The 11,522-nt window shown below is 39.7% G+C and overlaps 1 protein-coding gene across 1 annotated transcript; it reads right to left on the reverse strand.

Moving 5' to 3' along the window:
• Nucleotides 1–445: 445 nt before the first annotated feature.
• Nucleotides 446–9,736, reverse strand: LOC110168659 (myosin heavy chain, fast skeletal muscle-like). Its single transcript, XM_020934132.2, has 40 exons — nt 9,661–9,736; nt 9,340–9,555; nt 9,099–9,242; nt 8,864–9,020; nt 8,755–8,782; nt 8,561–8,672; nt 8,388–8,480; nt 8,243–8,306; nt 8,064–8,162; nt 7,883–7,986; nt 7,663–7,801; nt 7,475–7,593; nt 7,228–7,377; nt 6,974–7,144; nt 6,585–6,891; nt 6,414–6,481; nt 6,248–6,335; nt 6,056–6,173; nt 5,844–5,967; nt 5,634–5,770; nt 5,277–5,532; nt 4,930–5,172; nt 4,669–4,845; nt 4,436–4,581; nt 4,246–4,336; nt 3,784–4,173; nt 3,549–3,675; nt 3,334–3,452; nt 3,065–3,261; nt 2,807–2,990; nt 2,571–2,736; nt 2,344–2,468; nt 1,955–2,263; nt 1,680–1,883; nt 1,484–1,609; nt 1,245–1,415; nt 1,059–1,163; nt 867–962; nt 653–784; nt 446–566 (listed from the first exon to the last, which is right to left on the reverse strand). Exons 2-40 carry the CDS (start codon nt 9,541–9,543, stop codon nt 546–548), a joined length of 5,811 nt encoding a protein of 1,936 aa, XP_020789791.2. The 5' UTR covers nt 9,544–9,555; nt 9,661–9,736; the 3' UTR covers nt 446–545.
• Nucleotides 9,737–11,522: the final 1,786 nt, after the last annotated feature.

Genomic DNA, 11,522 nt, shown 5'->3' on the forward strand with positions numbered 1-11,522 from the left:
CGCTGCTCCTCCACGTCGAGAGGAGCCAGTTGAGGTGGCTCGGGCATCTGTTCCGGATGCCTCCTGGGCGCCTCCCTCGGGAGGTGTTCCGGGCATGTCCCACCGGGAGGAGGCCCCGGGGAAGACCCAGGACACGCTGGAGGGACTATGTCTCTCGGCTGGCCTGGGAACGCCTCGGGGTCCCCCCGGAGGAGCTGGAGGACGTGTCTGGGGTGAAGGAAGTCTGGGAGTCCCTGCTTAGGCTGCTCCCCCCGCGACCCGGCCCCGGATAAGCGGACGAAAATGGATGGATGGATGGATTAAATTGTAATAATGTGTAAGAATGGCCAATACAAAATATTCATCTTTGAAAATATATGTTAAATTTTATTCAGTTTCATCACCAAAAAATCATCCAATTATATCCAACATCAAGTGTAATGAAAAGAATTAGGGACACATAAAATTATGCTTTAAATGTGTTTTATTTAACCAGTAGTTTACCAGATAACAAGATAAGCATATTGTATGAACATCTTGTCACTGTAATATTTATATCAGGTTATTCATTCTTCTGCTTCTTTGGTCTGAAAACAGGAAGGAAAGTTGGACTAAGAAACAATTAAACATAAATGAAAAATAAAATGTTAATGTTCTTGGTTGTTTTAGTTACCTTGACAATTTCACGGCTTCTGACCCGCAACTTGTTAACCTGGGATTCTGCAATGTCTGCTCGCTCCTGAGCCTCTTCCAATTCATGCTGCACTTTCCTGTATCTGCCCAAGTGAGTGTTGGCCTGCTCCTCCTGCCATGATTCAGAGTTTAGTCAAACATGGCTACATTATCGATTTTACTAGGAATGAATAAAGGGGATCAAGTTCACTCACTGCTTCTTCAGATTGTCTCTTATATGCTTTTACTTTCAGCTGAAGCTTGTCTACCAAATCTTGAAGTCTGATAATGTTCTTCTTATCTTCCTCAGTCTACATTTATGAGGAAAAATGTCAGAGATTATCTGTTTTTAAACTAATTTCCAGTTTAACCCCATGCAAATGAAAACATTAATGTCATTAACTTACCTGGTAGGAAAGCTCTTTAACTCTTCTTTCAAATTTCCGCACTCCTTTTATGGCTTCAGCACTGCGCCTTTGCTCTGCATCAACTTCGCTCTCTAATTCTCTGACCTTTAAAAAAATAATAATAATAAATCATTTTTTGTTTTTTATATAATTAAGTGCTTTGGGGATTTAGTATTTTTCTCTTACCCTAGCCTCCAGTTTCTGGAGCTGCTTCTTGCCACCCTTCATGGCCAGGTTCTCAGCCTCATCCAGACGGTGCTGCAGGTCCTTCACAGTCACTTCCAGATTCTTCTTCATCCTCTCCAGATGAGCACTGGTGTCCTGCTCCTTCTTCAGCTCCTCTGCCATCATGGCAGCCTGCAATTCAGCAGTCATTAACATGGTTTCACTAAGGTGAGTCTTTATAAAGATTTTTTTACACTCACATCGGTGATGGCTTTTTTGGCCTTGTCCTCGGCATTTCTAGATTCCTGGACTGCATCTTCTACTTCTCCTTGAATCTGGATTAGATCTGCCTCCAACTTCTTCTTTGTGTTGATGAGACTGGTGTTCTAAAGAGCAAATAGTTTACATTTATACTTGACTCCTTATTTATAGGACGAGATCTATACTTTTTTTAACCTGAGAATGGAGAAGCCCCACACGCTCACTGATGTCCACCAGTTCTTGTTCAGCTACTTTGCGGCTTCTCTCAGTCTGCTCCAGAGCAGCTCTCAGTTCCTCAATCTCTGCCAACATCAGGTTGTTTCTGCGCTCCACCATGGCCACTTGCTCCCTCATTTCATCTTGACCCCTGAGAGCCTCATCAAGGTGCAGTTGTGCATCCTGTGAAAGACATAGTAAGTGTATATAGTCCAGTATGACTCTATTCATTTGAACAGATCTAGCACAAGCACCTTGAGCTGGCCCTGCACATTCCTCAGTTGTTTCTGGGCTTCAGCAGCCTGGCGATTGGCATGGCTCAGCTGAATCTCCATTTCATTGAGGTCTCCCTCCATCTTCTTCTTGATTCTCAAGGCATCGTTTCTGCTCCTGACCTCAGCGTCCAAAGTGCTCTGCATGGTCTCAATGACTCTCTGGCTGTTCCTTTTGATCTGCTCAATCTCTTCATCCTTCTCTGCCAGTTTCCTGTCGATCTCACCCTTGACCTGAGTCAATTCAAGCTGGACACGGAGGATCTTGGACTCCTCATGCTCCAAAGTGGCCTGTGCATAATGCAGGTAAGGGGTTATTGTTATATATGAACTAACATAGATACTGTATTTAGATGTCTGCATAATCATACCTCAGCTTCTTCGAGTGAAGTTTGTAATTCAGACTTCTCTGTTTCTACAACCTTTTTCCCCTTTTCCAGTTCATGAATGGTTTTTCCACTTTCACCTATCTGCTCAGTGAGGTCTGAAATTTCCTCTGCAATGAAAAGGTTAAGTTAATACAATACTTATTTACTACACTAATAAATAAAACAAAAAGCTAAATAAACCAAAATAAAATAGGAAAACATTTGCATACGTTGTAGGTTTTTGTTCTCTCTCTTCAAAGTCTCCAGTTGGTCTAGAGCCTCCTCATAGGAGTTCTTTAACTTAAACATCTCAGTGCTAAGAGTGCGAGCTTCTTTCTGAGCTCCCTCCAGTTCAGCCTGGCTCTCCTCATACTTTTGTTTCCACTCAGCGAGAACCTAAACACATTCACAAATCTGTGTGAGACATTTAAAAGTGCCCCGGTCAATACATCAGTAGAAACTCAACCTTGTCAAAGTTTCTTTGCTTTTTGTCGAGATTAGCAGCGAGAGCATTAGCTCTTTCCACATCAATCATCAAGTCCTCCACTTCACCCTGAAGCCTCTGTTTGGTCTTTTCCAGAGAAGCACATTTTGCATTCACAGCCTCAATTGATTCTTCTGCATCTTGGAGACGTTGGGCCAGCTTTTTCCTTTAAAGAAGTGAATGTAAACATTTAGATGAAGAAGATTCAATTCTAGTGGCTGAAAAACCTCATTAACTCACTTGGCCTCCTCCAGCTCCTCAGTGCGCTGAATGGCATCAGTCTCATATTTGGTTCTCCACTGAGCCACCTCACTGTTAGCCTTGGACAATGCACGCTGCAGCTCAGCTTTGGCCTCCTGCTCCTCCTCATACTGCTCTCTGAGCAGTTCACAGTCATGACGAGATGATTGGAGTCCATGAGCCAGGGCATTTTTGGCCTATAATGTAATCCTAATTAAATTACAAATGAATCTTTTCAATACTGCTTTTTGTCATTGCAGTTACTGCACCTTAACTTCTTCCTCAATATGTCTCTTCAGCTCCTCAATCTGCTGAGTGTAAGCCTGTTTGCTTCTGGTCAGCTGTGATATCAGGGCATCTTTTTCTTCCAGCTGGCGACTAATTTCACCTGTAGAAAAACAAAAGTTGTCCTGTATTACTTAACACAGTGTCTGTTCATTTGAATATACTGCAAAACGACTGCCTTTGAAATAACAAAAAATACCATGTTCAGTCTGCAGTCTGGCTTTATGAACTCCTATGTCATTTAGTTGTCGTACATTTTCATCATTTTTGGATTTCATCTCACTGAGCTGATCCTCAAGACTGCGACACATTTTCTCAAGATTAGTCTGAAATTAAGTAATAGTAATTATTAGTATTATTACTAGCATTACTATACAAATGGTTGTAAGAAGTAGTATGTAAATGAATAGTATGAATGAATAGTAAATGAATACTTTGGCTTTTGCAACAGCCTCCATGTTGCTAGTGAGGTCATCAATCTCCATCTTATATTCACTCTTCTCCTTCTCCAGTTTCTGCTTGACCCTCTGGAGGTTGTCGATCTGCTCTCCCAGTTCGGCCACACTATCAGCCTGCTTTTTGCGCAGTGCAGCAGCAGTGGCCTCATGCTGCAAAGTGGACTCTTCCAGATCTCTCCTCAACTTTTGAAACTCAGCTTCGCGTTTCTTGTTCATCTCAATTTGAACTGCAGTTGCTCCACCAGCTTCCTCCAGTCTCTCACTGATCTCCTCCAGTTCCCTGGAGAGGTCTGAGCGTTGTTTCTCAACTTTGGCCCGAGCCGCACGCTCAGCCTCGATTTCCTCCTCCAGCTCCTCAATACGAGCCTGATGGGACACAAACATCCCAGCATAACTTATGAAATATGTGGGATGGTCTCACTTTCATAGGACACTCACCTGTAGTTCTTTGATTTTCTTTTGAAGCTGGACTCCAATTGCTTGTTCATCTTCAATTTTACTCAGAAGCTGGCTCATCTCAAAGTCCCTCCTTGAAATCGATGTTTAACATCTCAGAATTACTTGCATCCAACTATGATAACACTTAATTTTAATACTTAATTAAGTTGATATATTTGTGAAATCTTACTTCTTAATTTTCTCCTCAGACTGTTGCTTGTCATTCTCAAGATCCATAATAGTTTCCTGGGCCAGTTTGAGATCTCCTTCAAGTTTTCTCTTGCTTCTTTCAAGATCCATGCGGAGCTTCTTTTCTTGCTCCAGAGAACCTTCAAGCTATCTCAAGAAAAATAAATGTAATTTCTTCTCATATGAAGACAATGAAATGTACAATATAATTGTAACATTATTGCCTTGACATACATCATCAACTTGCTGCTCCAGCTTGGTCTTGGCCTTGGTCAGTGTGTTGACTTTGTCTTCCTCTGCCTGAAGGTCATCAAGGGTCTGCTGATGGGCCTCTTGAAGAGCCTTCTTCTCCTTGGACAGCTTGGTAATGGTTTCATCCTGAGAAGCCATTTCCTCCACAAGATTTTTAACCTTAAATGATATTGAAATAGGCATTGTAATTGATGTCTACATCACTGGTACTTTTTTTTTTAAGTAAACTTGTTAATGTAGAACCTTGTTTTCCGTAGCATGTTTCTCCTTCTCCACTTTAGCCAACGTGAGCTCCAAGTCATCAATGTCCTTTTTCAACTCAGAGCACTCGTCCTCCAGCTTCCTCTTTTTTGCTGTTAGCTCAGCGTTGCATTCCTCCTCATCCTCCAGTCTCTCAGCCGTCTCTTTGACTTTGGCCTCAAGCTGGATTTTGGATTTGATCAACTGCTCACATCTTTCCTCTGCATCTGCAAGGTTTTCTCCTTCCTAATTTTTTATTTTTTATTTTTTGGAAGGGAAAGGGAGGAAGGGTAAGTAATACTATTGATGACAAATAAAAATGCACATATACATATATATTGTATACTTACAGACTGAATTTGTATTTGCAAGTCATTCTTCTCTTGAAGCAGAGTGACCATTTTCTCTTCCAGCTCTTTCTTTTTTGCCAAAGCCTTAGCAAGCTCCTCCTTAGTTTTCTCAAAATGTTCCTTCATTTGGGCCATTTCCTTTTCAGTTTCTGCACTCTTCAGAAGAGGCTTGATCTTGAAGTACAGCTTCATCCATGGCCATGTTTTGACATTCATGAATGAACGGATGTTGTACTGGATGGAGAAAATGGCTTCCCTAAAGCATTGTAAACTCCTTGTTAATCTCAGTTTAAATATATATATATATATATATATATATATATATATATATATATATAAAATATTAATAATCCCTACCTGCGCTCCATCATTTTAACAAACTCTCTCCTCATAAGGAAGCCTCTACATAAAGCCTGAGTCATAGTCACCAAAATAGCAAGTTTTTCATCTCGCATTTCTTCCAGTAATCCTAGCAATCCAGCTTTGAAGAACACCTGCACAAATGTGTGTTAACTGAATATTTAAAAATTCCTGCATTGATTTCTATATTCATTGTTTATTTTTTACCTTTGTATGACCAAATTTGTACTGAGTGTGGTCAACATCAATAGAGCCCAGGAGTTTCTCTGAGGCCTTTTTGTTGTCAATAAACTGTCCTTCTGGGATGACACTGGCATTCAATACTTTGTATCTAAAACATAAAATGAAGTTTTGATTATCATATGATCTGATCTCACTAAATCAATAAATAAAAATAATTAAAAAAAAAGGTTGATTACCGCTGCTTGAAGTCTCCATAGAGGATTCTGCTGGGGAAGCCCTTTCTACAGATGCGGATTCCCTCCAACACTCCATTACACCTCAACTGGTGGATGACCAGGAAGTTCTCCATCAGACCTAAAACAACAATATATGTGATTATCATACAAGAAAACTATTGCAACGTTGGCCTTTTACTCAATAATTATTACCTGGAGTCTTTGACTCATTGGGAATCAAACAACGCACAAAATGTGGATGAGTGCTTCTTAAGTTGGTCATCAACTTGCCCAAGTTTTCCTGCAATTATAGCAGAGTTATTATTTCTTCACACACCAAAATACAGTACATTTAAGTACCTTTAAATTAAAATCTTACCCGGAACAGAGCTGACACTGTCTGAAACGAACCACCCTTTTTCTTGCCACCTTTTCCACCTCCCTCAGCTGTAATATAAATGTGGAAAAAATGACATTGTGCACTTTTTGCTTTGTTATGTACTCATCATCAGGTTATCTTTTATACATCCAGACACATAATATTGTTTACCATCAGCTGCGGCATGAGATGCATACAGGTGAGACAGCAGTTTGACTGAGGACTTCTGATAGAGTTGAACCACTGAGTCATTCAGAGGATCTTTGTTCTTATCCAGCCAGCCATTGACATTGTAGTCAACAGTGCCAGCATAGTGCACCAGAGAGAAATGGGCTTCAGCTTTGCCTTTGGTAGCCTTAGGCTTTTGGAAAGGGGCACTTTTACCAAGATGCTGGTCGTACAGTTTGTTTTTGAAGGTAATGTCTGTTGCCTTTGGAAACATACACTCCTCCTCAAGGATGGAAAAGATGCCCATTGGCTGTCAACACAAAATATGTCTTATAATATGTCATGTTCTACAGTATACTTTTATTATTAATTATAGAATATTTCATCTGTACCTTCTCAATAAGCTCAATGCAGGCAGCCAAGTCCATACCAAAATCAATGAACTCCCATTCAATGCCCTCTTTCTTGTACTCCTCTTGCTCCAGGACGAACATGTGGTGGTTGAAAAACTGTTGCAGTTTTTCATTCGTGAAGTTGATGCACAGCTGTTCTAAGCTGTTGAACTTTGGAACAAATAAAAAAATTGTGATTTGACTTAATTTGACAGCACTGTTTTTGTAATAGCCATGCTCAATACTGTGCTTACATCAAAAATTTCAAAGCCAGCAATATCCAAGACTCCAATGAAAAAGCTCCTGGGCTGCTTCGTATCCAGCATTTCATTGATGCGGACAACCATCCATAAGAACATTTTCTCATAGACGGACTTGCACAGAGCCATTACAGAGTTGTTGACCTTCATGATATACATACAATAAATGTTTGAATTTCGTTCTGTATCTATTCATACTAGTTTGACAGCAGACATTTCCTTGTCTATTTTTGTTACATACCTGTGGCACAGTTTGACCTTTTGTCACAAACTCATTACCAACTTTTACTCTGGGATAGCAGACAGCCTTCAGCAAATCAGATGAGTTAAGACCCATGAGGTAGCCAATTTTATCAGCCACTAAAAGGATAAACATTTAAGTTATGTCTACTTTGCTTTATACAAAAATATTCTTTAATGACCAATTACCTTCTGTGCCATCAGGCTCAGCCTGTTCCTCGCGCTGCTTTTGCTTGAACTTCATGTTGCCATGATGCATCACAGCACCAGTCAGTTTGTACATGCTAGCCTTCTCTTCAGCAGTGAAGCCAAGGATGTCAATAGCAGTCTTGAAAGAAAGATCAGAAAAAAAAGTAAATAAAAAATATGAACATCACAAAATCATCTATCATCAAAAATGTGTCCTTACATCAGTAGCGATGAATTCTTCAACATCATTGATACTCTTGACAGTGATTTCTCCATGGCTGACCATGGGATAGTCATAAGGGTTGGTAGTGATCAGAAGAGCCTCTGTAAGAAGCAAAAATAACAAACAATTGATAACAAGAAAGATAATGTACAAATACAAATTCTAAAATCCCACTCACCAATAAGCTCAGGCTTGTGTCCTGTGGTCAGTTGGTAGAAGATGTGGTAGCTCCTCTCAGCAGACAACTGGAAAGTCACTCGAGATTTCTCCAGCAGATCTGTGAAACACAGCAGTGAGTGACAGCATGTGTCAGACTGGGTGATATAAAACTCTTAAATGTGCAATACTGAGTCTTACATGTTTCAATATCAGCTGAGGCCAACTTTCCTGTTGTCCCAAAATGAATTCTGATGAATTTACCCTATTGCATAAAATACAAAATTGATACAAATTAAAAACATATGTTTTGTATGATGATGCATAAAGTAGAAATCTTCCTTACAAAACGAGATGAGTTGTCATTCCTCACAGTCTTGGCATTACCATAAGCCTCCAGCAGTGGGTTTGCTGCAATGATTTGATCCTCCAGCGACCCCTGCAAATAATGTCATATTTAGAAACACTTCAACTGTGTTGATATTAAATTACTGAACTAATTTACTTCAGACTACACACCTGCATCTTGCCTGGAACCGGCTCTGACTTCTTTCCTCCAGCCACTGCAATTGTCGCAAAGTACTGGATGACACGTTTGGTATTGACAGTCTTTCCAGCTCCGGATTCTCCGCTACAGAAAATAATTGTCATTTACTGTCATTATGTAATAATTTTAACTTGTTATTTACACAGCACTAAATATGAAAACTCACGTAATCAGGATGGACTGGTTTTCCCTGTCTGTAAGAAATCAACATGCATTTCTAATCAATGGGATGTTGAAATAACCTGTAAATACAGTCTTCACACTAGAGATAATACCTTGGAGCATGAACTGATAGGCATTGTCAGAGATGGAGAAGATGTGGGGTGGAGCCTCCACTCTCTTCTTGCCCCTGTATCCTGCCACAACCACTGCGTCATACACTGGGAGCCACTTGTAGGGGTTCACAGTCACACAGAACAGCCCAGAGTAGGTCTGTCAGGACCAACAGCAAAAGACAGAGATAAGAAAAGCACAAGTTTCCGATTTATGAGTTGAGGTCTTCACACTCACGTAGATCATCCATGCTGCATAACGCTCTTTGAGGTTATACAGCACAGAAGGCTCGCTCAGGTGGGTCATCATAGCCATGTCCTCAATCTTATCGAACTTTGGAGGGTTCATGGGGAAGATTTCATCCTCCTTTACAGTCAGAGTCTGCAACAATCATGAAGTATTTTCCATGTGTTCTTTGTATGTGTTTCTCAAAAAGAACATCAGATTATTGTTTAGCTTGAGTAGTTTAATATCTCACCTTCCCACAGAGTGTCTCCACAGTGGCTTTTCCTCCCTCCCTCTTGACCAGTTTCCCCTTCAGATACATCTCTTTGGGCTCAGTCACAAAGAAGGAAGTTTTAGCATCAAATGGGGTGTTCTGAGCCTCAATCCTCTCTCGCTCTGGCTTGCGGAGGTATATGGCCGCTGGGCCAAAACATTCCATATCTGGGTCCCCACTCATGGTGGCGTTTTTCTGTTTAAAAAAAAAAAAAAAAAAAAAAAAAAAACTCAACTGTTAGATCAAAACATATCCTTCACTTCCTCTGGAATAGTTTGAAATTACCTGTAGGACACTTACTGAGCTGTAGATTTCCTGGCAGCCTTCAGTTCACTGAAACAGATAAAAGTTAAATTGTTTGAAATGAATGGTCTATATGCTGTATTGGTGTTTTGCAGAGAAACGTACCTTTGCAGGGAATTGTCCTTGGTTAAGGTTAGGCTGCTGTCTTTTTATACAAGGAGGAGAGCCTATCACATTTGCAGCAGCTCGATTTGGGCATTATCTGGCATTGTGCCTTACCTCTCAAGCTGTCACTCACAAGATGTCTTCTGTGCCAGACCACATAAAGCCTTAATTTTCTAACAAATAAATGTTTAGATTTTTAATATTGCAGGTTTTCGTGTAAAGAGCAGTTTTATTGTTGTATTGTTTATTGTTGTGTTTACATAATATAGGTGACAGCACGTCCTTGAATATATCTAGTGCAGATGTGTGCTTTTGGTTACTTGGGCTTTGCACTGTGGTTAAGAGCAATCCAAAGGTGTGACTAATGATCTACTTTATGCTCCTGGCTCAACCCTTCCCCTCACAATACTTTAGAGAAGTTTTAGAAAGTCACTGATATACAGTTTCAGAGTCTTTACAAGTCAGAAATTGTTAAAAATGAAATGCATGCCAAAGAGCTTTGAAGAAAAGAAAGGATTGCCAGGGGATTATTCCCCACAACAGTGCCAACAGCTGCTTTTATTCTTGCACTTAAGGGATACACATGAGGGACTGAGACAATCCCTAAATCTAGGTGCACTGAGTGGCAGATGCCAGTTCAGCTTCCTTTAAAATAAGTATTTGGTGTTTTTTCAATTAGTGGAAAAAAATAAAAAATCATATGGCCACAAATATGCAGTTCAAACATTTTGAGAATGTATGGGTGACAGGAAATGTAAGATAAGAAATGTTTCTATTGGAAAAATGGGACAAGGAAATTCTACAGGGATTACATTTAAGATATAATGAGCTGTCTTCAATAAACGTGTTATATGATCACTGCTCAGTCATATTAGGACAAAACTCAAATATAGCTACAGCCTTGTGTTGATGGTCAAGCCACAAGGCAAATGCCAGATGCTCAAGAGGCTTATTGTGTTTTTATGGTCTTTGATCTCCCTCTGTCACTTTCTTCATTTGTCAAGCAGCAACAACTGCTTGAAGATACCAAACCAAGGTGATTGTTAAGTAACATTCCAGTCTTGTAAATGGCTGCTAAAAGCCTGGACATACAAGTAGTGACATCCATTGTAAGTACATTTATTCATATTAACTGTTGTTGACTAATTTTGTTATAATACTATACTATAATACTGCTTGTGGTCTGAACTAAAAATACTAATACTAATTTGTGTTAATATGCATTTTAGCTATATAGTTAATATTTAGTGAAAGTTTGTCAAATATGTGTAGCTCTAACATATGGAATTGCTTAATAAAAAAAATCTGCTTTTATGGTGGTTCTTCATGTGTCTGCCAGCTAAATGGTCTTGTAAATTTTTAAAATTAGTTCTTAGTAGATGGTGACCTGCATGGCATGACCTTATACATCCATAAACTCACAGGATTAGGTTGTGAGGTGAGAGAGTGTGAGGCAACTTTGGAATTCAGTATAGCTCAAGATTAGCCATAACATGCACCACTCTTCTCTTGCAATGAATCCATATGACCCCCGGACCCTAGCCAATGTAGCTCTTAAATTTTTCTTATTTTATTCAGTCCCTAATCTTTGTTGCACTCCTGTGCATGTTTCAGTGTCTTCTCCCGTTACCAAATATCTCTCATTTCTAATTATGATTATGATTATGATGGTGATAATGATGATTATTATTATTATTATTATTATTAGTAGTAGTAGTAGTAGTATTAGTATTAGTAGTATTAGTATTAGTATT

This window comes from Boleophthalmus pectinirostris, unplaced genomic scaffold, assembly GCF_026225935.1.
Source record: "Boleophthalmus pectinirostris isolate CB_2022bp ecotype Guang Dong unplaced genomic scaffold, ASM2622593v1 HiC_scaffold_3, whole genome shotgun sequence".
NCBI lineage: Eukaryota > Metazoa > Chordata > Actinopteri > Gobiiformes > Gobiidae > Boleophthalmus > Boleophthalmus pectinirostris.

Bases quoted from the DNA above. Each gene is read 5' to 3' on its own strand.
- LOC110168659 (XM_020934132.2), bottom strand. From the start codon at position 9,543: ATGAGTGGGGACCCAGATATGGAATGTTTTGGCCCAGCGGCCATATAC. The intron at 8,481-8,560 runs GTGTGTAGTCTG...CATTATTTGCAG, and splicing joins CGGTTCCAGGCAAGATGCAG to GGGTCGCTGGAGGATCAAAT. The intron at 2,737-2,806 runs GTTGAGTTTCTA...GAATGTGTTTAG, and splicing joins AGCAAAGAAACTTTGACAAG to GTTCTCGCTGAGTGGAAACA.